Here is a 26,582-nt window from a genome sequence, read left to right on the forward strand (position 1 = left end):
CAAATTTGTTTGAATTATAAACACAGCCACAGAATAGACGCACAGACAAACCTACTCAAAGAGCCGAACGGAGAATGGCGGGCAAGATTCTTCCAGCTTTTGCAGCAGTCTTGATTTTTGCTGCATCGGTTCTAGCAAATTTGAAGGATGAGTACGATCATGCAGCTTTCTTGGACCCAAAGGAAAGCTACAAACTTTACTGGAGTGTGAAAGATGCTGATAAATCGATTCATTTTGCTGCCGAAGTGAAAACGACCGGCTGGGTCGCTTTTGGGATATCTGCTGGACTCTCAGGGAGTATGAAAGGCGCTGACATTGTTGTTGGTTGGGTTGATTCCAAAGGAAAAGGCCACTTGAAGGTATTTACTTGTCAGCATTCCCACGATCTTAGTTAAACCATTATATCACTTAATGGATTATATCACTCAATGAAAGTAACAAGCTAGAGATTACTGAAGATTTTGTAAATAACCTCGGCATGCTGGAAAAGCAAGACTGGTGGGGTCCTCTTGGGAGAGGGGCAGAGGGGGCAAGAAGTGCCCTGAAATATTAGAAAATATTATAGAATCTTATCGATAATTGATGTCCACTTTGACCACTTTGACCTCTATGTTAATTTCTATTAGAAAAAAGTTTAGAAAGATGATAACACTCAGAAGTACTCCGGGAACCTATTAGGAAGGAAAAATGACAAGACCATTTTTATGTATGGATAATTTCGTTACAAAAAGAAGGATAATTTTGTTAACATTTTCTCTAACATTTGGCTACCATCATAACCAAGCATGGCCCGAACCTAGCTTTTAGCTCAACGTCATGCTTTGTCCCGTGATGCAACACATACATATTGCGCAACATATTGAGTGCGAAAACTCGTTGCTTCCTTCCTTTTTTGTTGAAACCGTTTCAGCTGTGAAGGCTATCGTAACTTTCCATTTGCCGAATGGAATTGAGCACTTTTTGCATTGTGTCATGCTCTGAAGTCAATTCAAAGCAAATTTGCTGTAAGGGCCTATAATGACTTTGAATTTTCAAAGAAATTCTCAAATTTTTGTTGAAAAAGATGTTTAGAAAGTCATGATATCATGTGTACACTCATTTTTTTATAAGAAACAAAGTTCGATCTTGAGTACTCCAGTTTCTTAACGTTCTGAAAATTTGAATACTCATTATTTCTTAGAAGTTTCTTAATTATGATCTCATGAATGATGTTATGAAATGTTCATGACCTTTTTTATCACGTCCAGAAATTCGCTTCCGTTTTGATGCTGTATTTAGATATGGGAAGTATATTTTTATCCCTCTTGTTTTTAGTTCTAGGCCAGCAGGGCAATAATGTTCTTGGATTTTACAAAATTTCGTTGGTATTAGTTTTATCACGATTTAATAGTTTCTTAATTCTTTTGCTTCGAGTCCTGAAGTTTCTTAGTTTTTTCTGACTGTCCAGTACTCGTTTCTTATAGCCATTTTCTTTTAAAAAATGAGAGTATTTCGAGAAAAGTATCCAAAACCTACTAGAAACTTATATTAAGAAAATAAACGAAACGTTCGATTTTCACTGTCGAATCTTGATCACAGAAAGGAGCTTTGTGTGCAATTCGTCGGCTTAAGAGGTGATTCCCTAACACTCTATTATAAATGAAAATGCTTACTCATGGGACAAAATAGGTCACATGCCATCTCAAACCAAAACACAGAATAATAATTCTTATACAATGAGTAAAGACTGAAAGGGGGCCTATTATAGGTTTGCGGCTTCGCGGCCTGGACCCTATTGCGGCTTCGCGGCCGGCGCGGCCTCCGGATTTTGGTATGATTTTTTTACGTCTTGCGTCTTTCGGTTTAAATTCGCGACGGTTTACGGCCTCTATGATGCGGTTGCGGCTTCTAGCTGCAATAACGTCTTGCGGCCAGGCCCTTAATAATCAATTTATTTAAAGTTGCCGCTACATAGCTATTTACAAAGAAATGAACTAATCCAAGCCAACTGTTAAAACTACTACATCAACTAAATACATACGAGATTAAATACATAAAATTTTATTTAAGTACAAAATGATCCATTAAAAAACTATAAAAACCTGAGCTATTTAAAAGATAGAATTACAAAAAACCAAGCTGTGGCACGAACGTCCTACATAGTTTGCATGTACAGTCTGTGCCATTCCAGCTTTTAATTTCTTTCTTAAACTCATTAATAGATTGAGCATTCCTTATGTGCTGAGGTAAAGAGAGCCAAAGACGCTGCCCTCTATATTTGATAGTTTCGGTTCCATAAATGGTTGTTCTTACTCTTGGTACCATAAATTCATTACTATTTCTCAAATTATAAACAGCATGACGCTCGCAGAAAATCTCCTTCATAAAAGGAGGGTTGATATTTCCCTTTGTTTTAAACATTTCAATCATAAGATTTCGCAGGTGTTTTACATGAATATTTACAGAGCCATCATTTTCTAGCAGAGTGTTGAAGCTAGAATCATATAATAGTCTTTGTATGCAATTCTCAGAGCTCTTTCGTGTATTCTATTAATCTTACTATTCAAGTGCCTACTGTGGAACATCCAGACTAGTGGACAGTATTCGAATTGGCTAATTACAAATGGATTAGAACTTTTACCAAGAATAAGTAAATGACATTTGTTTGTATTCAACTTCATAAAGTTATCAGCGAACCATTGGATAGTTATACTTGAGTCATTCTCTAGCCTTGCAATTACATTATTGAGATTTTTATCGCACGCATTTAGAGTTGTATCATCCGCGTAATTGCAGATATCCGTATCCATTAAAGAGAGAAGTAAGTCATTTATGTAGATGTTAAAGAAGAGGGGACCAAGAACTGATCCTTGCGGAACACCAAGGAACAGTTGTTTGTAGGTACTGAATGATCCATTAATCTTAACTCTCTGATGCCTATTTTCCAAGTAGCTGTTAACAAGACACAGTGCTTCATGGCTGAATCCGTAAGCATCTGGTTTTGCTATAAGGAGGTCATGTTTAATACGATCAAAGGCTTTCGAGAGATCCATAAGGATTGCGCCAACATTTTCTCCCCTGTCTAAGCTTGCTTTCCATTTTTCAAGCATTCGAACTAATGCGTGCTGCACATTGTACCCTTTACGAAAACCACATAAAAGTGACGATAAATAAGATGGCATATAATCAATAATCTGTTTATCCATAAGTCTCTCAAAAACCTTTGAAACAGTTGGTAATACGCTAACCGGTCTGCAATTTTTCTTATTGGTTTTCTCCTCCGATTTGTGGAGGGAAGTGACATCTGCTAGTTTTAATAGGTCCGGAAAGACACCATTTTGAATGCAGTTATTGAAAATAAGCTGCAACGATTCGGAACAAATGTCAGAGCTATTTTTCAGCACTCTCGCGGGTATATTTCCAAAGGTTTTTGATTTTTTAGGATTAAGCCCCTCAATTTCAGAGTGCATCTGTTCCAAAGTAACCTCTTGGAATTTAAAGTAGCCGTTAATTCGAGCAAAACTGCGAATTTTCCTAATGCTAGGGTGTTTTGAATATTTCATTATAGCCTTTTCTATAGGATCTGATAAACCATTTGTACTTATGGTAACCTCCCTGTTCTCTGTCAGACCTAATGAGTCAGTAATCGATATAAAATAATCGTTCATGGCTTCTGCAACTTCCTTATCATTGGAAATCATCCTATTATTATCGATAAGGGTAATATTTGAGTTCGATCGACTTTTATCGGAAAGGACAGGTTTTACAGTTTTCCAAAATTTCTTCTTGTCTGTAATATCAGAAGTATTCAAATTTTTATAGAAATTTCTTTTTTCCGTTCTAAATAATTTGACACACAAATTACGCTGTCGACGAAACGCTTCCCAATGTTCAGCTGTGCGGCTTTTATTAGATCTATTTTTCAACCTAGAACGCAGCATAGTAGCTTTACGAAGAACTCGATTCATGAATGGACCATCATTGGCCCTTGCGTATTTTTTTCTTCATCGGTGCATGCTTATCAAGTACCTTCTCAAAGCAATTTTGAAAAGAACTGTAGTCTAAATCAGTTGTTTTAATGCTAGCCAACTCTTCCTTAAGTTCTCGTTTGAAAGTCTGCTCCGAAAATTTCTTATATTCTCTATAGTTAATAACAGTAGGTCCAGCTTTTTGGTACGTCGTTTTCAAAACTGCAGGGACGAAAACAAGTTGCTAATTTTGGGGGGGCGTGGAAGGATGAAAATTCCAATCTAAGTAAGAAATTTTTCATTTGACCAGTAAATCTACTGTACCTACTAAATTGATATTTGTAAATAGCCCGAACACCATAGTTCTATTTTCTTTATAATTACCAAAACTTTACTCAATAATTAGCCTAAAGCATAAAAGCCTAAATCTCTAAATTTTGATCAACATGAAACAGACATTTTAACTTACAGTAAGAAGTAAAGCAACATTTAAGCAAAACCAGTATTAGATATACTTGATGATTAGAAGTATTCTTTTAGATCAATTAATCAATTGGCGCAGATCAATCTTATCTAAAATACATTTTTTCACGATATAGAAGCACCAAGAACTTGAGCCTTTAATTTTTGTTCTTGATCGAAGAAAACTACTAACAATTTTCAGAGGGCCAAATGCCTTTTCATTCATTACAATTGAAATGATGATTTGAGAACAAACTTGTGCATATGCCTGATCCGAAAGATGAAACACTCTTCTTTGATCAAATACTTCTACTGCAATTTTGCAATGTGTTCTTGCTTCACAGCAGTTTTGTCATAGGAATTTATGATAAGGAGTCAAGGGCGTTAACAAATAACAGGGGGAGTTTAGCATAAACTCGTTTTTATAAGAAGCGTTGAGAATTTTTAGTACTGAAAGATTATTAATCTTTTATTGAATTAACTACTCGTAGTTTCTTAAAAAACTCCCACTCTAATACTTTCTGATCAATACGGGAATTATTATTCCAAACTGTAAAGTTTCAATTTTCTTATCCGGAAATTCACCTTGCCTGTTCGTAATTTGATTCAACTCCCGTCAGAAAGAAAGCAAACAGGGCAATTGTGCAATTTGGATCCAGTGGAGACGGGTCAGCTTCAGCCTGTGAATTTTAATGTTTAGAATTTTTACATTTAAAATAAAAAAACTTCTTAAAATATAAAATTCACAAGTTTGGTCCTAAGAAAAAATTCCAAGTCAACCGTTATGTTTTCCAACTGTAACTGGATTTTCCAAACTTTGGGGGGGCGTCACGCCCCCCACGCCCCCCTATTATTTACGTGCCTGCAAAACTGTGACCATCATTTTGTGAAAGTCAGAGAGACCTGTCTCGGTAGTGGTGGTATGTTGGAAGCTCCTATATCTGTTGGTTAAGATTAGGTCAATACACCGTGGATTGTCAGCCTTGAAACAGGTTGGCTCCTTCACCAGATTTCTGAGGTCATAGCTATTCATAAAAGTACGAATCTGTTGATCTGTCTCTACTGTATTAAAATCCCCAAGTAATAAAAATTTGTCATATTTTTCACTGTAATGATGAACTGCTTTGCCAAGATTTTCGAAAAAGTGATCTTGTGATTGGGACGGTGGGTGTTGAAAACTTCATACTGATGGGTGTTGAAAAGAGCTCTAGGTGTAACGTAAAAATGGACAAGCTTCTGTCAGTTAGGACAAAAGAGAGAGAGGAAATCTAAACAATAGCTTTGATTTGTGTCCATATCATGGAGATAGAGTAAGACCGTTTTAGGTCACGGGAGATATATTGAAAGGCCTGAACCGCGACTATCTTGACGATGGGCGTGATTTCTTGTGTTGCGCTTTTTTACATAGCCGGGGAAGACGGTAAAGAATTTTCAAGAAAAGAAAAAATTCGAATTGAATGCCCAAGAAGCAAAGATGGCGGTGAAATTTAGCTTAGATCTTTAAAAGAGCTGATATGGTGAGTGATTTTCTTGTCTTTTTCTGCCAGTTCTGCCAGTCCACTATACCTTCTATGGGTTTTTATTTTCTCTTCGATGTACTCAGAAAAATTTTCTTATAGGAATAAAATATCGACATTGACTACTCCAGTTGACTACTACACGCTTTGCATAAATTTAAAACTCATTTTTTCTTGATTGTTTCTAGGTCATTACACTCATTGCTAGAGTTGCGTCATTATGTTATCAAAAATTTTAATGTCGGGGGTCTTGTTTTTATTTGTGCACAATTGGACATTTCCTAACAAAATCCTGTTGGGGAGGGTTTTAGCAACTGCTGACAGGCCCTGGTCACCCTGGTAGTGGGAGCTAGACTTTTCAATGCTTTTCTTGTTTTCAAATGCCCATGACAATTCTGTCCAGAGATTCTCTCCCGCTCTAATGTTGAGCCTAGATGCGGAAGGTTATGTTTGGTGAAGCAGGGAAAAATATTCGTTATTTTATTTTATGTTTAACAGAAAATTTTATGTTAAAGATAGATTTACAAAAAGTGTTTCATTTCTAAACTTGCCGAATATTTTTCTCTCCACCGAAATTTCACAAATGCGACCGAAACGTTTATCCAATTATCCACCGAACGTACGACAATTAATCCACCAAACTTTTTGAAACCAGATTTTTTGGTACTTAAAGTGTCTATGCAGCGAAATTTTATGTCCTGCTTTTTTTATAAGTTATATTTTCCTATCTTTTCCGATACGTTTGACACCAAAATTGTCATAATTTGACAAGCAAAAGTGTGCTCAATCAGAGTTTGAAATTAAGTAGTACTTGCGAAAATCAAGGCCAGTTTGTGACGTCACAGTGATGAGTCGGGTCGACAGCAATCAGGAAACTGCGGTTGTACAGAATAGGTTTTAGTGAGGGAGATACGAAGAAGAATTGTGCAAAATTGTGATACAAGCACCAAAATTTCAGAAAACACCAAGTTTGATATGCTAAAAAAGATGTGATATAGACCCAAATCATATCTTGCCCATAAGATCTATTTTTAGACTGGGGTACTCCGGTCAAGACCCCTAATTGTACTTTTTGTCATAAAGGAGAACGCTATGTCATAGAAAGTTGAAATTCACGATAAAAAGACAGTTTAACAAGACAAAGAAGGTGTGACTTAGACCCGATTCATAATTTTTCCCTAAATTCTATTTTAAGACTGGGGTACTCTGGTCCAGACCCCTGGCCACAAACAAAGAACGCCAGGTCATAGAAACATGGAATTTTCAATAAAAAGGCAGTTTGACATACAGAAAAAGATTAGCTATTGAACCAAATCATACCTTGCCCCTTAGTTCTATTTTTAGACTAGGGCTCTCTGATTCAGACCCCTTATTCTACCATTGGCTATAAACGGAGAACGGAAATTCTGAATATAAAGGCAGTTTGATACGGTGAGAAAGATAGTTCATATTCATATCTTGCACTCTAAAAATAGAACAAGGGGAGCAATTTTCAGTCGGGGTCCATATCCTATCTTTATAGGCGTATCAAACTGCCCATTACTGCAAAGTGTCATGCTAGTATCACATTTTGCACAGTTCGACCCAACAAGTGATTTAACAGGCCTGACTAAATGGTTTCGCCTCGACTCATCACTGTGACGTCACAGCGGGAAATAAAATTTCGCAACGCAACTGCAAACAACGTACCAGAACCCGCCAACGGACGAAATGCATAAAACCGGAAACCTTGTTTACAGTCTGGAAATAAACACATAATCTCACTCGTAATTCCAGAAAGAAAACCCGAAACCGGGTGACTAGAATTGGTTAAACCCGAAACCCGTGAGATGCCAAAGCCCCCCTCTTAATTGCGATAACCTTTTTAAAACGATGATGAAGTATAAGGAAAATGTGATACATTTTATTCATCAAACATTGTATTCAATAGCCTAAACCTGCACAAAACGGAAATCCACCAAAAATTCCTTTTCTCCAACAGTCAATTTTGCGGACTTCGTACTATTGCACGAGACATTGGTCTTGGTTAAGAGTTGGATTTCAGAATTGGCAGGCTGGATAGCCGTTGTGAAAGGTATTCGATGAATACTGAGGCTCAAGTTCGCCTGAAAATGCCACGCATAAGGGAAGGGATTGATAATCTTCAAGGTATGCGAAAGAGGGATTGTGAACTATACACTTCTTCACCATATTCCACTTCCAAATAAGAATGTAATTTATACCTTGGCGATGAATAATCTTCGTTCACCTCAAGTCGTTCATATTTTTATAGGAAGCTTTGGTACTGTTGATGTACCTAATAAGGCATGAAATAGAATATCTTACATACAGACCATGAAGCCATAATAACTGTCCAAGTAAGGTCTTGTTCATAATTCTATACCAATTTCACTCATAGTGTTTCATAAACTGTTTTTTGTAATCAGAACAGTCAAAGTTGAATTCCAATCCAATTCAAGCGAATTGAGATGCTTTGAACTAAAGCAATGTTAAGATATCGTAAGAAAATTGAATTGTGGAAACTATGGTTGTCAAAGTTTCTAAATCCTACTTCTTCTTAAGCACATACGATGTGCAATGATGTCTTTGTGCTCGAGTCAAGTCTTTAACATCTTCCCTTCTTTTATAGGCCACTTTGATAATTGTGTCAAGTCAGCCAGGAAAAACTCGATGACTTGAAAAACTCTACATGGCACTGTTTTGTTGATATGATATTCAGTCAAGTCAAAGTATGGAATTTCAACTCAGTAACAGACAAACATTTTACTTTTTACGGATTGCAGTTCCCATTAAATTGAATAATATCAGTTAAATAAATTCACATATTGTTTCAGTTGTAGGGACTAGTGTCTTACATCGTTGTCTGTGTTATTTGAGTAGCAATCAAAAGTCTATTTACAGGCAGTTGGAATATAATTCGAAAAGCTTTTGATGACAACAATTGTAATAGTGCATAAGAAATTTTATAAAGTAAATATAATACTGTAGCTCATGATCAAGTTTCGAAACAAGTTATTTTTTTAATCAGTTCTCGAAATTTCCTTTGAATTTTCTTCACTAAAATTCACTCGATGTGTTTGTTGCGTATTGTTTGTTACCAGGAGCTCAGATAAGGAGGATTATTCTGGTTCAGACATCGATTTGGACAGCCTCAGTGACGTTGCACTGTCAGACTTTGATAGCGACGGTGAAGAGCCTGTATCATGTCATTCAGAAGGGAATTCCGATGAATATGATGACGACGCCAGGTAGATAGCGTACAAGGTTGAAAAGGCAGATCCGTTGTGCTACAAGTTTGATAGCCTTCTACAAAGTGGTTTAATCCCGAAAACAGGAATTCTCTACAAGTTCCTCACTGAAGTCGTTGAATTTTTTATGATCCTAGGCACCAATACGACAAGGATGAGACAGAATTTTTCAACAGCATTAGACAACTTGGAGGAAGGCGAACTGTCAACTTCATTCGAGGACCTATGGACAATGGAGAAGGAAAGAGAGGATCCAAACAGTCAAAGGAAACATGCGAAATGAACTTTGGTGGACCATCAGAAACTGTATGCAACAAACATCAAGCTGGCTACACGATAAAGTCTGGAGTTATAAATCCTCTAAGCTTGGCCCCTTTGAAGCTATGTGATAGGAGTGATGCACCAATCCAAAATCTTGTTGGATCAGATGTAGTTCATGTCTTTCCTTGTGTTTTGAGCAATGACGGAAATTCGTTGAGGCCAAGCCTAGAATATGATCCACGGCTGAAGCAAAACGTTGGTCTCATTGTTGATGTAGATGTTGACTTCGTAAGGAAAAACCAATATGTAACGCCAAAATTCATACGGGAAAATATAGTAACAGAAACAGACTTTGCAGAAGAAGAGTTTTTTTAGGTGTAACAGCTGATTGTGAACAAGGCAACAAGAATGCATTTGAAAAGATTCAGTCTGCACGGAGCAAGAAAAACATCGAACCTGACTTGTCACTATTGTCCGTGATTCCTGATTGCCCTCATGTAGGCAAGAGTCTGAAAGCTAGCTTTTTCAACTGGTTTCTCAAGCTTGGTAATGAAAGAGGTAACCTGTCAATTCTGCGAAATCTTCGAAATCGATCCACGCCTGAAGTGAGTAAGGTAGTTAAAAGCCTCATTCCGAAGAATGACTTTGTTAGAAAGAGAGACCGCCAACACCCATCGGCTGTTCTTGCACTGACAGACGAATCTTTGCTGGATCTGTCACTTCAACCATCATTACTGAAACTGGTAAATTCACTGTAGACAATCGACCAGGAATGCACCAAAAGCCATTTAGGATTACAGTTGGATATTATGGCTGGATCTACCTTCTTTGTTTAGACCTTGTCCGCTGAAGAATAACTAGGGTTTAAAAGAAAGTATAAAAGGTACCAGCTGTCAAAAAATCTTCTGTTGGAACATGTACGAACGTCTGTGGAAACGAGTACTTCCAAATTGGCTCATCAGTCGTAGACCAGACGAAACTGGAAATTTTGATTCCCAGTTTCGAGTTCTTTATCAATTTGGGATATTGAATTGTGATGGTAACCGGGTTTTACGCTGTTTTTTGGGGGTCAAATGGGGGTCAAATCCGGAGAAGTTCCTGCTTATCCTCTGCGAAGGAAAAACTAAACAAAGAGCATTACCACGCCAATACAGATAAGATAAACGTGGAATCTTACTGAGGAAATCAAGAGCTAGAGCTACAAGTATGATGGACTTGCTACAAGTCTCTCTCCTTCCCTTCCATTTTTCTTTTTTTCCTTTTCTATATTTTCAGATTATTAAATGGATAGAGAGAGACCTGTAGCAAGTCCACAAGTATGAATGATAGGTAGGAACAGCACACACGACGAAAAGCAATCCATTACCAATCAATACAATATAATAGACAGAAATTTAGCAATAAATTATGATTTTGATAGGACTTAATGTACTTAATTGTCTTTCTTGACTCGTAAGTTAAAGAACTTGTCTTTTAAAGTCAGCAAATGAATAAGCTTGCGTTTTTTCTTTACCATACAGTGGACGGATCATTGTAGAATCTGCGAGGGCATATTTAAACCTTCGCAGTTGAGATATGCCCTCGCATTAGGACGAATTCCTTATGGATTTAACAAAAAATAGGCTTTGGAAAAGTCTACGGTAGTTATGACAAACAGTAAAAGCAGTAGTTGTATTGTTCCGGAGAACTTGTGTGTGTGTGTGTGTGTGGGGGGGGGGGGGGGGAGGGGGGGTTAAAGCTGAATAAAAAGAGGATTGATTGTGGTCAATCTCTTAATTCTTTACGCTAAGCCCCCCTTATGAATAAACCGTCACAATCTTAAAGCGTGATTTTTCATAAACAAGATATCACAAATAAACAAACATAGAAAATTAAACTGAAAATAGGATCTAAGCGAAGTTTGTCGACAGAAGTCTATTCTTTCAAGATGTTCTTGTTGATGGCAGTCATGATTTTTAAGGAATATCTTGTCTTAGCAGCAGGCAATGGAAATCATAGAGTAAAATAATGATAATGTGTCTAACAAATTTCTTTTGCTTTTCACAGGACTATCATGGACCAAGTTATGGAAATGGCTTGCCTATCGAAGACAAGAAGCAAAATTATGATTATGTTGGTTCATCTGAAACCAATGGTGTCACTGTCTTGAAATTCAAACGCAAGTTAGTTACTTGTGACAAAGAGGACAGAGATATTCCTGTAAGTTTGTAATTTTTTCTGGTGTATGGCTCTTTTTTTCGTAGAAATTCTAGCCAAAACACTTAACGATGTCTCAGATTTTCCAAGTCTTCTATGTAGCATTCAAGAGAATAACTTGCAATAGATATTGACTGATAGATATTCACTCCTGATTCCTGTAGGGTTTTTAAGCGATTTCTTCGTGTGATTTCAAATGTTTTCTTGATTTAAGGAGACATGGAGACACTATGATCATTTGTCGTTGGAGTGAACAAAAATGTCCCGAATAAATAGAAAGTGCATTATTTAGCTTTGACGACATGAAAAAGAAATTTTTCAGGTCAATTTCTAATCAATTTCTAATCTAATCAATTCTAATCAATAATCAATCTAATGAGATATTCCTGTAAGTTCTGATGTCATCAAAATCCATGCTCTTTCCTTAATCATACCTGCCTATATAATGCTTTATTGTGGAGGAATCCCTTTGACAATAGGACAAAGAAAAAACATTTTAATAGTAAACTTTGCAGCCTGTACATAAATTTGTTAATGTTTTACCGAACATCGTTTTTTCGTGAGCTTTGTAACACAAAAACCTGATTTTATCTAACTTACCACCCCGACCGCGCCCACCGCTATATAAACCCTGAAATAGCAATTTTGGGTAAACAGGGAGAACAGCCTGCAAAAGATCGTTCAAGAAAGCAAAGCTGAACTTTAAAAATAATTCCGTTGGATGTGCAACAATTTTACAATTTACAATCCCTCACAATAACCTATGCTGTTTTAGCTTGGAACATCCAAGGTGATCTATGCACATGGGCCTACCGATACTTTCAGCAAACATCAAACGAACGACAGGGGAGCAAGAAGTATAAATTTGTTGAATTATGTCAAGAACGTACCACCACCCAAAACAGCGAAATACTTTGATGTCATCAGCGCAAACGTGAGTAAAATGGAAGTTGTTATTTTTTGAAACAGCCGATGAATTTGCTAAAATGTGAATCTAGATCAGTGTAGCAATAGTTTGCCCTTACAAGGATTATCTATCTCTCAAAGATTTAAGATGCTTGTAAATAATAATTGTGACGTGCATCATTTTTGGGGGGGGGGGGGTGGTTATATTTTTAGGGCCCTTTTCATAAAGTAAATCAATTTCATGGAAATCGGGTTTCCTTAACAGAACAGTGGGCCTCGATTTCCCTATAATAATAGTGGGCCTAGAATCATCGAATTTTGTCGGAAATACGAAGATAAGGGAGCTGTCAGCAAAGCCTGATAGTGTGTCCTAAGCAAAGTCGAAATTTCTTCTTTCTTCTTCTGTTCTCATTCAATCACTACTGTTCCAGTTATATCATCACTTTCATCTACATTTATAGGTGTTAGTGCCATCCGATAAAACAACGTATTGGTGCTCAGCATATAAGTTTGCCGACTTGGTTCAACTGACAGAAAAACAACACGTTGTTGAAGTAAGCTTTGTGAATATTTTTATACGTCAACAATTACACCGGGTTTTCAAGTTATTCTATGTTCTTTTTGTAATTCTTATTATCAATATTTTAACTTATCAATTTAAGTGATCTTGGATCAGACGAATGGCATTAGAACTTAAAACACAAAAATCATAAATACAGTAATTACCCACCTGTTAGAGACCGCTTTTTTAAACTGAGTTTCTTATTAGCAGAGACCTTTCATCATCAGGTAGAAGTTTTTTGTTATCATAATAGGCAAACAATACGATATAAGGTAGTGCACAGGTAAGCTATTTCTTAGGTAGTTTGTATAAACTAATTGAGCAACGAGAAGAAATGTTTCATATTGGCTTTATTCAATATTCCATAGTATGGGGATCATTTTATACAATGTGTTTCTGCCATGCTTTCTCGAGGAGTAAGGTAATGCTGTTATGGGTCCTATAGTGCCTTTTTGGATATATAAAAGTAGCTAAATTTGTTGCCAATGGGCTGAGGTATGATCAGTAAAATACCTGGAATTTACTAAAACATTACCGTTGTTTTTGCTTGGTTCAAAGAAATTACAGTTTTTATAGGAAAGGAAATTCTGGACATTTTAAAGAGATTCGTCTACTTTTAAAAAGATTCGACTTGATTCGATTCCACTTGTATCTGTCAAAATTAAAAAAGTATTCTGATAGTAAAGAGTGACTTCATTACTTCTCCGCTATGTTTAAAATAAACAAGTCTATTTGGGGCTTCTCTGTTGCAGATCGAGCCGATTATTGCATTGAAAGATCGTGGTGTGGTGCATCATATGGTGCTCTACATTTGCAAGAACACCTTCAACGACTCCCATTTGAATGCTACAGGAAGCTGCTTTGATCATCGCAATATGCCGCCCTCGATCACCGATTGTGCTGGAATAAGCCCGATGTTTGCATGGGCTGTAGGAGGAGTGGTACGTACAGAGCTAGACCAAATGTTTGCGATCCTTGACAGTTTTTGTTTCATCTTCCAAAAAGGCCTCGCTCGGATGCTATCTCTTTCTATATACTCTCTCGTCTCCATGCCAACATTGGTAGTAGCTGGCGAGCAGACTCTGAAAATTTGAAGACTTCTCTTGTATGAGCAATTTTTAAAAGAAAACAATTTCAAGCAAAGGGAAGGAGCGACAACGGTTTTGCACCTTAGTACGAAAGTTGTAATTTCAGTTTGTTCTGTCAACAACAAATACATATACTTTTATTCGATCTCCAATTTTGAGTTATAAAATTTTTTACAACTTTTCTTAAGAACTTCAAGTTTCCTGATCATGTTGGTTGGTCAATTGGAGCGGCAGACAGTTTGCGGTACTTTGTCTTAGAGACGCACTTTGACAACCCAACTCAAAACAACAGTAAGTTATTTTTGGTCTCTACTGCTAAACGTATAATCTAAATATGTTTATTAATAGGCATTGTTTAGGAAATTCTGCACAAATCATTATGAGTTTTAGAACTTAAAGAACGTTATTTAAACTGCTGTAGAATCTTTCTTTGTCTTTGGATCTTCAGTAACTCTTTGGATCAAAGTGGATCCATTGTGGTCCTGTAGTGCAGGTACGTCAGCCAATGAAAAAGTGTAAGGTTGTTGGATAAAGAATTGGATATTACCCAGTTATAATTGCAGTAAAAGAACATGAAAGGCTCAAGAAAACGGAGACTTCATTATGCGATTCCATTATGCGTCTCCTATTATTATTTACTTTTAACTAGATCTCGTTGTTACGAATGGCCTTCGATTATATTACGACAAACCTCGCAAATACGATGCTGCAACACTCACAGTGGGATCCTTTACTGGCAGAAATTTGATTATACCGCCAAACCGTGAAAAATGGATGATAACAGGAAGTTGTACAAAGACGTGTACTTCAGTAAGTATTATTGGTGTTTCTTTTTGCCACTTTTAGCACTTCATCATCATTATCATCATTATCATCATCATCATTCTTTAACCTAGAGTTCTCTATCAAAGCTTTAGCTCTAGTTTGTAAACGTTGAAGATGTTGGAGCTTTGTGTTCGATAATTCCCCCTTAGCTCTTCACTGTATCTCAGATGACTTTCAAACAGTGCCTTTCAAACAGAGTTAGTATAATCTTCAGTTTCCGAAGGGACGAGAGGACGGCTTTAATTTTACATTTGAGCTTTTTATAATGCTCATTCCATGTTAGATTTTCGTCCACAGTAATTTCAAGGTATTTGACTTTCTTGGCTCTTTTGATTGATTCTCCTTTAATGCTTATCTCTACTGGTCTAAGGATGTGTTTGGTGTGTCGTTTGTGACCTATTACCATATTGACATATTTGAGGTGCATTTGTTGAGGCATTGTTTGAAGTCATTGACATACAGGACAAAGAGGATAGGTCCCAAGCACGAGCCCTGTGGAATACCACAGTGAACAAGTTTTTGGCTGGATTTTTGGCAATTTACTTGACAGTATTGCTTTCTGTTTGTCAAGTAGGACGCGAACCACCGAAGAGGAGTCCCTGCTACCCCGTATTTAGTTAGTTTTGAGAGGAGAATTGCGTGGTCTACAGAATCCGATGCCTTCTTAAGATCTAGAAATATGCTTTTGTTAATTTTGCGTTTGTCAATATTGGAAAGCCATGAATCTCTTATATTTAAAAACGTTGTTAGGGTGTAATTCATCTTTAAGAATGCATGTTGGCATTTAGAAAATTTGTTAAGTACCTTTAGGTAGTTTTAGACTTTATCATGTCCAAGTTTTTCTGTAAGGTTTTGATAGCTCAAAGTTGAAGAAAACTGACAATTTTTCTTTCTTTTCAGTACCTAAAAAATGCTAATGCACTGAATGGGGACGAAGTCAAATTGTTTGCCTCCTTTCCACACGCCCATACAATTGGCAAAGGTATATGGACAAAAATGGTTCGAAATGGGAAAGAGGTCATGGAAATTATCAGGGATGATAATTACGATTTTGATTATCAGGTTTGTTGAAAATGTATTCCTCCCAAAATTTTTATATTCTATTGTCTCTTTTCTAATGATATCTTTGTAATTGTCCTTTACTCATTAGTAGTCGCCTTTTTGTTTGCGTAGCTCAATTCAGATTCCCGAAGACATTACTGTTCCACGTCTGTGAACCAGAATAAGGATATCTGACACTGCTTGTGTAGCTCGCCGAGATCTGCCGATTCATATATTTCTGCCGATTCAAATGTTTCTGCCGATTCAATTTGTATTTTTATATTTGCAAATTTATACTTCTAATTATAACACGAATTTTTATAAAATTTTGAATTCTGATTTACCGTTGTGTTCTTACACTCATTTTTCCGATAAAGCCGAACGATCAAAGTATAGATATGTTCTATTTACGTTCTATGTCTTAGAAACTTTAACTCAGAAGATAAAAGAAACTTTGGGGAAGGCAAGTATGATAAGGATTTCTGCCCGAGCAAGGTTGACGCGTTTTCTGGGGCTCGCTCCATTCCCAACTACTTTTACAAAGAATGTTTGTTCGCCCCGAGCTGCCTACAATTTATTTTATCTTATCTTTGGAGAGGTTGGATCGACCCCAAATTGCCAAAGATTGGAAAGAAGGTTAGGTTTTAACAACTGATGGAAACTTCCTCGCCCACCAGATTAAAACTACAAAACAAGATTGAGGAAGTTTCCCCACTTTTTTCTTTGTGCTATTTATGGAATAAGCAATACGCGTGCGCATTCTTTCAAAATGGGCCTGGAGAGCAGTACGTTCCGATCAGGGATCGTTTCCGATATACTTTGGGATCGACTCCATGTAGACATTTGTGAAGGCATAAGTCTTGGATTTAGTCCGGCTCGATAAGAACCGAATTGGTTAACATGTGTGCTACGTTACCTAGAAATTTTTTTAAGTAAAGTTGCCTTTCCTACAACCAGTGTCATATTGAGAAGCTCTATCTTTTTAATATCTATTTGGATATATTTCGTTGTGCCAAACTTAAGAAAAGAAACAGTTATGTATTACTTTTGCAACTGCCCTTTTTTGTTACTAATCAATACCTTTCTCAATTCAGGTTGCTTTTTCATTCATTTAATTTTATTGATTTTCCTTCCCAAAACTCTTTTTAGCAAACTCATCTTCTTCGGAAAGAAATCACATTTAAAGCGGTAATTTTTCTGCTTGCATTGCATAATTTGTTTGTCGTTTATTTGTTACAAAGATGTTAAAGTTCTTAACAAATTATTTTTCTGGGAAACATTTTATTCTGTGGTGATGCCCTAATATTTTTCGTACAGAAATGCCAAATAACTAATGTTTTCTACTTGACCGAAATGCTACATATCACAGGAAAATTTTTAGCTCTTCTGCCACGGAAACACCTTAAGTGTTCACGTATATCTTGAATTCTGTGAAGATGCTCACTTGCTATGATTATCAATGCAGGGGTTTTCTAACGTACCAAAGGGCGTGGTCACAAAAGTTGTATAGGAAAGCTTCTGGACTATTTCCAGTTAGGATCTCTAAGGTTCATTCCCCTTTCAAAGCATTCACCTTGTTTGCCTGTCCCAAATTCATTTTTTTATCCATATGATATTAGGTATTAGAATTGACTTGCATTCAAAGGCATTTTTCAGCAAATTTCCTTTTTGTTCACCCTACAAGCAAGTGATTTATGAAACATTTTTAACTCAGGGAGATGAACTCATTAACTACTGTCGATACAACAGCATTGGCAGAAAAAATGCTACCTATGTGAGTAATTAATTTTTCGAACACATCTTATTTCGCCGTGTCGTGTTTCTTGTTACTCCTTTTAACCTTAAAATGAAACAACAATCGTTTTCTCTGTGTTTAAGTAATGCTGTGTGTTATCCATGTTTGTGTTTTGATCTTAGTTCAAGCAACACGATGCGCCTACATTGAAAATATTATCCCCAACAGTGTTTTTATTTGATTGGCTGCAAAATGCAAAGTGAATCGACACTGTTCAAATATTTCAATAAAACGCTTGATATCCTCCTTCTATGTACTTTCAATTACAATGCATTGAGATTCTCTCTACAGGGCGGCGAGTCAACCGTAGATGAAATGTGTCTGAATTTTATAATGTATTATCCAAATGTGGATTTGGCAAGATGTTCGTCAGGATTTCAGGGTGGAATGGACAGTTTCAAAAAAAAATATGGAAAACAGGGTAAATGGGGGAAGTAAGTTGCCATAAAATTTTTGTATTTGTAACAAACTTAGTGAATGCAAAACACAGGGTTGCACTTGAAACTATTTCATGATGAGTTAATTTATGATAATGTATTACGCTATTAGCATGTGCAGCTGCTTATACAGGATCAAGCAATTTATGACAGATCATTAACATTGATTTTCATGATAATATAATATGTATACAAGGAACAGTTGCCTGATGATCGCATTAAGCGTGAAACTCGGAGTAGCACCTTAGAATCATCCTGTTCGTTATGCCAAATAGCCTCCCATCAATTTTTGAATTCTTTATGCCAAATAGCCTAGCCTGATATAGAATGAGGAAGTACTCGTTAGTTCATATTTTCACTATTATCAAATTGCAGATAGTATTCCTACCAAAAGCTTCATCTTGAGAACTTTATTTCTCCTCTTCTAGCTACACTTACTACCACTTGGATGGGGTTACATGGAGTGAACCGATGATTGATGAGCTCGAAAACATTTACAACAGAAAAGTGAATAGTACGATCAGAGTTCTTTGCTCAGGGACAAATGGGACAATTAAGGTATTTGAGAGCCATTTCTTGAAGGAGCCTTTTAATTAATGTGCTAGCATTAGATTATTGAATCACCCATTCCTCGCATCCTCATAGTTGGGTGGCAACCTCGAGCCAACGTATCGTGCAAATATTTTTCGACATAAAAAGGCTAAGAATGTTTGCAGAGTTTAGCCCTTATGAGCGATCTCAATCTGCATGAAATGTTGAATGAAAACTAAGAAATGCTGAAGGAATGCTGAATTATCATGTCTAAAATATAACCTCTAATAGTCTTTGTATCTGCTACTTTATCCCATAAACTAATAAGGCTGAATTCTTTCGCAGATTAAACTTTTTTGAAAATTATGCTTGCTTTTTGATTCATAACTTTTCTAAAAGCTTTGATTTTCTACATTACTTTTGCAGAAACGTGTTGTGGTGAATCGACCAGTCATCACTCAGGCCTTGCCCCCGCCTAAAGATGTTTGCACGGATTCAGTTGGAGGGGCAGTGTCCTTCAAATCGACTGGGGTTTTCGCTCTTTTGATAAGTTGCGTCATCGCATCAATGCTGTTAGTTACAATCGCACAGTGATCCAAGAGATATACCCTAGCTGACTGCTGTCTATTTTAGACGTGCTGAGACTCCTGGTTTGCTGGACGACTGCTTTTCCTAACTGCTTTACTTTTTGGATGTATTTGTACACACCTGCTACCTGTAAATTTAGTACCTTCAAGATATCGACCTTACTGGATGATTCGTAAACTTAAGTGATATAATTAAATTTTGGGTTTTTTTTTGTTCTTGAAATATCCAGATTTCATTGACTATTAAAGACAATCGGAAATCCATCAATCAAAAGATTTTTCCGTATATTCTTTTTTTAATCATTGATACCCTTAATTTCATCTGTTTTCGTAGCTGAAAATTTTCCATAGTTCGGATCAAGCCTGAACATTTAATTTATCAATATTATCAATCAATATATAAAATATCTTACATATAAGAATGTTGTTTCATTTGTATATTTATAGCTTGTAACTTTATTTCAAAATGTGATTTATTTGGAGCACAAAAATTGTCCGTTTAGGCCATTAAGGCTCAATCTTTACTCTCTCTGCTAGCAGACCCTTTTCATTTTATGGTTTATCCTTGTTCTAGAATTGGAGAAAAGAAATAAAGCGACAACGATAAACATCCCGTGGTATAGATCGTACCCAACACTACGGGTGAAAATGTCAAGATAACATATTATAGAAAGTTAAAGTCCTTCGAAATATCTTACAAAAGAAACAACACAAAAGGCATTGCTTTTTGCTATGACAATGCTTTTCAGACCATAGTTGAACATTTTTTCACAATAACAGCTCGGTTATTACATCGTACACCCTTGTAAGCAGTAAAAGACCTCCAGAGACCATAGAAAAAATAATTTTCTAACTCGGGAATGAAATACCATGTAAAATGAAAGGCAAAAGTCAGAGGGGTACCTTCCCACATCATTAAGAGCGAGTAGGAACGTTGGTTCATTGGCGCAAGTCGCTTAACCTGCCACAAATAACTAATAGGAAGGGGTTACTAAGAAAAGTTACACAACAACCCCCAAATTCGATTGATAATGGGGAGGAAATGGACAAGAAAAGTCACCTTTCCCACCAAAGAATCAAAAGTCCCTCTTCTCTTCCCTTTTTCGACGCCAGCCATCCAGTGGGAAACGTAATGCCAAGAAAAGATTAAGACAATAAACGACTCACAAGCAATTGAGCATATTCTCGAGTACGATGCAAACCACGTTTTATTCAGTCGCTTAAAAGAGTGAGATTTTGGTTTAAAACTATCTACCTGAGAGAGTCCACTTTTTTGTTGCTAACCCTTTACCTAAGAGGGGCCACGCCACCTTTACACATTTTAATCTCTACTCGATAGGGGCCAGCTTTTTTAATACGGTACCTTTGAGAAACCCCCTTTTCCAACCATCGGCCTGAGAGAGGTCAGGTCACATATAAACACAGACGTGACAATCGTATCCACCATAAAATGCAAAATGAAAAGTATAAAATGCAAAACGGATTGTCAGTTGTCAAGTTTGATTTTATCAATTGACATAATCTTTACTAAAATAGTCCTATCCTACTAAGCAACATTATTGTTTCGAGGGTGCATTTGATTGAGAGGGATCTTTAGAGGTTGGGGGTGGTTAAAATACCTTGATTCCGCAAGAATATTTTGATACTACTGTGGTAGAATCTTAGTTTTCTAAATGAAGATTTCCAAATATATAGCAGTTCGAACAAAATTAATTTCAGTTAAGTATCGAGTAATGTCTGGGATTTTCATTACCTGAATACCTCCCAATTCAAAGAGAGATGAACGACAAAGGAAAGGGCAAATACTGCAATACTGTCAACCCCAAAAACCATTGAGAAGCAACCTGCAATGCTATACTATGGCTATACTATGGCAATGCCAAAGAAAAGGTGCAACTAAGCCCCAACTCTTGAACAAAATCATAGATGCTTAACAGAGTTGATCATGATAAACAGAACAGACAAATAATAAATTTCATACTGACATGTCAGCACCAAAAACAGAAAGGTTCAAACTTGCAAGGACCATGAGTTTTAAAAGCCCATGCCAAATACAAACTTTGTAAGCATCACTGAACGAATTGATTCTCCGCGCATCGTTCTCTAATCTATGGAAATCTCGGGCTTTCTATCTGCATATTGCAAAAATGATTCTAATTCAGAGCGATGAAATTTTTAGCTGTGTCATGAATTCTTCAAATATCGTGAAGAAATAGAAAATTTCCTACGATTCCTTTTTTTTGAAAAACATTTGTAGTTTTTTTTTCTTGTAGAAAATGACTTGTAGAAAATCCGTTAGTGATCAGATTTTTTCAAAATTGTGCACATAATTTTGCATGTTTCTTCATATTCATAATTCAACACATTTTTTAAAACTGATATCGACAATTCTGCATATTTCAGAAAAAAGTACACCTAAATAATGGCACACCCCTGTACCTCAAAACCTTTTAAGATGCCCCCCCCCCCCGAGTTTTTTTCTCAAATATAATTGCAAAGTGCATGATTTTTCCATAATATGAACATTTTCTTATAATAAAATTTGCATGAAGACTACAGAGCTGCCCTAGATCTAAACCGCTCGTTTTCAGTAATTGATAAGGCGACTAATATCTTATTAGTCAGTTTTCGCATTTTACAAACAACTGCATCAAAACTTGTACTTGCAAAATTTTGCATTTTCGGACGATGTGTAAATTTTAATAAATTATAATAAGCCGTGTCCTACGGGGCAAAGTTCAGAAGATTTGGCCTCAACTGAAAAATTAGCTAAAATTTGGCCTAAATGAAAAATTTTTCATCCCCAATTTGTATCACAACAAGTTGTTAGAGATACATTAAAATGCTCTTTGCTGTTATTACTCACTGTTGCCCCGGGCGCACTTGTAACGAAATTGAAGCCTTGACACCCGTATACGAATATTTAGGCACTTTTCGGTTGCTAGTGCATCCGGGCCCTGTATAAATTTGCGTACATTTTGTAGGGTCTAAATTTAGGCCATTAAATTCACTAATGTTCATTTTCTTCCCTTGCATTATTTGTTTACAACCATTTATTGCTTGTTTTCTACAAGCTTACGTAATTCTATATACCTTATACTCTATGCTAATTACATCTTGAATCTCACTGTTGTTAGTCATCATTTCCATTCTTTCCTTTGTGCATAGCTTGATAAAGTTTTTCAGTTTTTTAAGCAATTTGTAAATATTAGTCAGGCAGCAGAATTCACGAAACAATGCACATGCAATTCACTTCTTTCTGGCTCCATGTCGTTTGTCGTTCAATGAGAACTTTGGTGTAACATCGATCGCTGTTCCGATGAACACAATAATTTCAACACACTGTTAGACAAGTTCAAGTTTCAAATTTCATATAGTTATCAATCCATCCTACAATCAAATAAAATACGACGCTAAAATTAAAAAAAAAAGATGCTTACAAAATTAGAAACTAAATAAATAAATAGATATTACATGATTGTATATAAGATAGATTGATTAAGGAGGAGCTCTCTAAATATATAAACTAATCGAGAGAGAGAGTCCCCCCTATGAAAACAAAAAAAGCGAAAAACTATATAAATAATAAAAGAACAGAAACCATATTAACCAATACCCAGATTCGATAAAAGAGAGTTTTAATTTAAAGCGAAACATTGAAACAGAACCAGCAACGCTAATAAAAAGTGGAATAGTGTTCCATAATTAAGAACCAAAATATTGAACTGCTTTTTGTCCATAGAGAGATGTCCTTTTCAATGATAAAAAGATATCACCTCTTGTGGCCTGACGAGTTCCAAACCTGTGAATAGTGGAGGTTGGAGTGTGGTAGTTATCAAAATGGATTGACAAGAGCTTGTTGATAGTTTGAAAACAAATGTTAAAATGTTTGGTCAAATCATATCCTCAAGTTTCAATATCCTTAATGAATCAAATAAAGGTGCACATGGGGCGGAAATGATTTTAATTTTGAGCATCTGAGTAGAAGACTGAAAAATCTTGATATGAAAAATATGAATCAGGATTTCATATGAATCTCTTAAGCAGTTACAAAAAGCCGAGACCAAGGGTGTGTCTATGAAAAGAGAACTTCTACCGCCCATGTCCCTCTTATCAAAGGCAAGAGGGGCGGTTGCCCTCCCCGCACCCCCTTTTCCAGCGTCCTTGATTTGACTTGAGGACCCGTATCCTCTCTGAGTAAACGAAGTAAATTAGTTTTTCTCGTTCTTTAATATTCATCATCTGAATCTTGGGCATTCAATGATTCATCCTCAGATGAAGTACTTGCAAAGCCTTCTTCGCCATCGGCTCCATAATCCTCTCCAACTGTTTTCATTGGCCTTGGAAATTTTTCGTGGAAATCCAAGAGCTGTTCCCTCAATACGATGCTATCCAGTCCCATCCTTTTGCAAATGCTTCCCAGGGCCTCTTTAGGCAGGCCTTCTTTTTAAAATTCTTCAAAGCGGCTAGGGTCTAAGTATGAAAAATCTTGGCACAGCTCTCTATGATTGGATAACCTACTTTTTATGCTTTGCAATACTTGATCCATAATCACGTTAAAGACTTCCATTTTGAAGGATTCATGTGGTTCACGAGAGACAGAATCGTCAGCCTCACCAGTGCGTTCATCAAAAGGTAACTTTCTTGTTCGTATCCTTTTTGTAGGTAGCTTTTCTTCTACAACAAAGTCGACATCGAGTTCTGCAAGCTTCCTGTTTGCATTCTTTGAAAAGTTTGTGGCAATCTTTAAAATTTTCTCAAAGTCTCTGCTAATTTTTTCAAGTCTTTCAGTTGCAGAGCCTACCATTCTCCAAGCTTGCATGAGGTCAACACCTCTAGTCTGAAGATACTCCGACAATGGTGTGGTGATAGCAAAAATTGCATGGAAAACAGTAGCTGTTACAATCGTCTCAAATGTCAAGAGTTTTCCTAGTAATGTTCTTGCATCATCCCTAGCAGATGTGTTAAACTCGTTATTGTGAGCTATGCCAGATAAAATAATCAACATGTCAATATACAAGGCGTTTTGTTCGGTGTGAATGAAATCGAAATCTCCAAAGACCTTCTGAATGGCTCCAGCTTTTGCCCACCAGCGCGTCTTACCAATCGTGTTTAGCTTCTTCAGTTTTTCTGTTCCAACTTTACCTGCAAGATTCCACTGATTCATTCGCTTGTGTGACTCTCTGAAGAAGGTAGCAACTGAATTTAAAAGGGCAAATAAACTCATAGCAGGAGTGATAGCAGAGGTAGTGTCTCCCAGGACAAGATTCAAGGTATGTGCATAGCACCACACATGAATATGCATGTTTGCAACTTGTTTGATTTTTGCCCGTACGCCATTGTATTGGCCTGACATATTGGCTGCTCCATTGAAACTGTCTTCAATGCAATCTTTAATATCAATGTTGAAGCGTTCTAGATTACCTTAATAAGGTCAAACAAATTTTGTGCTGTTAAACCTGTTGCTTGAACAAGAATCAGCAACCTCTCGAAAAAAAGACCCTGGTATGCATACCGGACAACAATAGAGCATTGATCTTTGCAAGATACGTCTTGGGTTGTATCCATCTCGATCGAGAACAGCTTTGCACCTTTTACTTGGTCAGATATCTCTTTTTGTATCAAATCTATTCTTATGTTTGTTAATTTTATAACTGTTGATTTTCTTAAAAAGGTAATTAACGATACACGGCCCCTCGCAAACTTTTTGGCGTCCTTTTTAGATTTCATTCGGCTATGTCTATGATCCAAAGTTATATTATATTTCTGGACAATTTTTGTTAAATGGGATTCAAGTACAACATCAAACTTTGAAACCAACTTTATAATTTCCAAGAAATTTCCATGGTTAAGCGAATCATCGTAAAGTTTGTAAAGTGCTTCGTTTCGCTTTCCTCGGAAAACGAGTCCTTGCCGACCTAACAATTTTATTGTTTCGATTACTCTTACAAGTACACTGCGTCTGAAATTAATATCGGCGATTTGCTTGTTTAATGACGCATGATCAACTACATTTTCAAGCATAGCCTTAGACAGGTACGCCATGTATGCTTCGGCGCAATGAGAATGCGATTTCAGCTGCTCGTGCTCTTTTATTCTTGTGTATAAGTGCTTCTTATCTTTGATATTACACGAGAATACTGGATCAGCATTGTTTCCAAATGCAAGACATATTGAGCAATGCATAGTCTGATTCTCCGCAAAATACGTCAACCAGTGTCTTCTTATTTTCTCTCCTTGCTCGCGTGGGCAGTAATAAGCAAGGTCAGCATTAAATGAAACATCAACACTAACAGGACGAAATTCAAAAAAGGTTTCAGGCAGGCTACTTTTGGACGCTTGAAGAAGTGGTCGTTGAATGACGCTGAATGTTTCGGGGACGGGCAATCAGGGACAAAATCATTCTCGATTTCCTCGGTGCATGCTTCTGTCGATGTCGTGCTTTTTTGTTCCTCTTCTGAATCTGATTCTTAAAAAAAAGAAGTGAAGAAATTACAAAACTTTATACTGTAACATCAAGATTGAAAAGCACTAAACGTCTCGAGGCACAAAGAGTAGGGTTAAGTTGTAGTGACTCTACTTAGGCCTGTTCACGTTAATTTTTCCTTCTCATTCATTCCATAATTTTCCCACATTCTCACATCGCAGCACAAGCATCCTCTACGTCACTCTCGTATCACGCATTCGCTAATCCCTATTGTTTACATAATCTTTGCCAAGCTATTCAATTTACTCATCACCTTCACTCGCCCTTCCTATCCTTTGTTTTCCTTACATCATTCGTGTTAATTTTAGATATTCATTTCTGTATATAAGCATGTTAATTTTTATGTAAGTCAGTTCAGTTCGCTAATCCCTATTGTTTACATAATCTTTGCCAAGCTATTCAATTTACTCATCACCTTCACTCGCCCTTCCTATCCTTTGTTTTCCTTACATCATTCGTGTTAATTTTAGATATTCATTTCTGTATATAAGCATGTTAATTTTTATGTAAGTCAGTTCAGTTCAGAGTTCAGTTACAATCAAGAAAAAAAAAGAAAAAAAAAGAACGTTCCTATAAAGTATCTACGTATTTGTTAAAAGTTTCTAACCGAACACTTCACTCTAGCTGAAAACCATTAGTGAAAGGCGTTGGAAAGTAATTGAGATCAGATTATACAATTAACAATTGAGAGT

The 26,582-nt window shown here is 36.6% G+C and overlaps 3 protein-coding genes across 3 annotated transcripts; 2 read left to right on the forward strand and 1 right to left on the reverse strand.

The window, feature by feature from the left end:
* On the forward strand, window positions 1-19,600 carry LOC148959210 (DBH-like monooxygenase protein 1). The gene is made up of 13 exons (XM_089110851.1): window positions 1-359; window positions 11,482-11,634; window positions 12,407-12,565; window positions 12,999-13,091; window positions 13,852-14,040; window positions 14,376-14,478; window positions 14,837-14,997; window positions 15,913-16,074; window positions 17,203-17,241; window positions 17,768-17,827; window positions 18,140-18,282; window positions 18,714-18,843; window positions 19,243-19,600. The coding sequence occupies exons 1-13, from the start codon at window positions 75-77 to the stop codon at window positions 19,408-19,410; spliced, it is 1,845 nt and encodes a 614-aa protein (XP_088966977.1). The 5' UTR covers window positions 1-74; the 3' UTR covers window positions 19,411-19,600.
* LOC135684298 (uncharacterized) lies at window positions 5,912-9,977 on the forward strand. Its single transcript, XM_089110854.1, has 2 exons — window positions 5,912-8,074; window positions 8,556-9,977. Exon 2 carries the CDS (start codon window positions 9,400-9,402, stop codon window positions 9,808-9,810), a length of 411 nt encoding a protein of 136 aa, XP_088966980.1. The 5' UTR covers window positions 5,912-8,074; window positions 8,556-9,399; the 3' UTR covers window positions 9,811-9,977.
* On the reverse strand, window positions 19,567-25,146 carry LOC135684310 (uncharacterized). Its single transcript, XM_065199832.2, has one exon. The coding sequence runs from the start codon at window positions 24,757-24,759 to the stop codon at window positions 23,851-23,853; it is 909 nt and encodes a 302-aa protein (XP_065055904.2). The 5' UTR covers window positions 24,760-25,146; the 3' UTR covers window positions 19,567-23,850.
* Window positions 25,147-26,582: the final 1,436 nt, after the last annotated feature.

This window comes from Rhopilema esculentum, chromosome 10, assembly GCF_057945365.1.
Source record: "Rhopilema esculentum isolate cy_ngs chromosome 10, ASM5794536v1, whole genome shotgun sequence".
NCBI classification, from domain to species: domain Eukaryota; kingdom Metazoa; phylum Cnidaria; class Scyphozoa; order Rhizostomeae; family Rhizostomatidae; genus Rhopilema; species Rhopilema esculentum.

What these genes read in the sequence shown, in the direction of transcription:
- LOC135684310 (XM_065199832.2), bottom strand. Translation starts at nt 24,759, where the DNA reads ATGTCAGGCCAATACAATGGCGTACGGGCAAAAATCAAACAAGTTGCA.
- LOC135684298 (XM_089110854.1), top strand. Translation starts at nt 9,400, where the DNA reads ATGGACAATGGAGAAGGAAAGAGAGGATCCAAACAGTCAAAGGAAACA.
- LOC148959210 (XM_089110851.1), top strand. Translation starts at nt 75, where the DNA reads ATGGCGGGCAAGATTCTTCCAGCTTTTGCAGCAGTCTTGATTTTTGCT. An exon ending in AAGGAAAAGGCCACTTGAAG is followed by an intron (nt 360 to 11,481) that starts GTATTTACTTGT and finishes TGCTTTTCACAG; the next exon opens with GACTATCATGGACCAAGTTA. An exon ending in AAAAACAACACGTTGTTGAA is followed by an intron (nt 13,092 to 13,851) that starts GTAAGCTTTGTG and finishes TCTCTGTTGCAG; the next exon opens with ATCGAGCCGATTATTGCATT.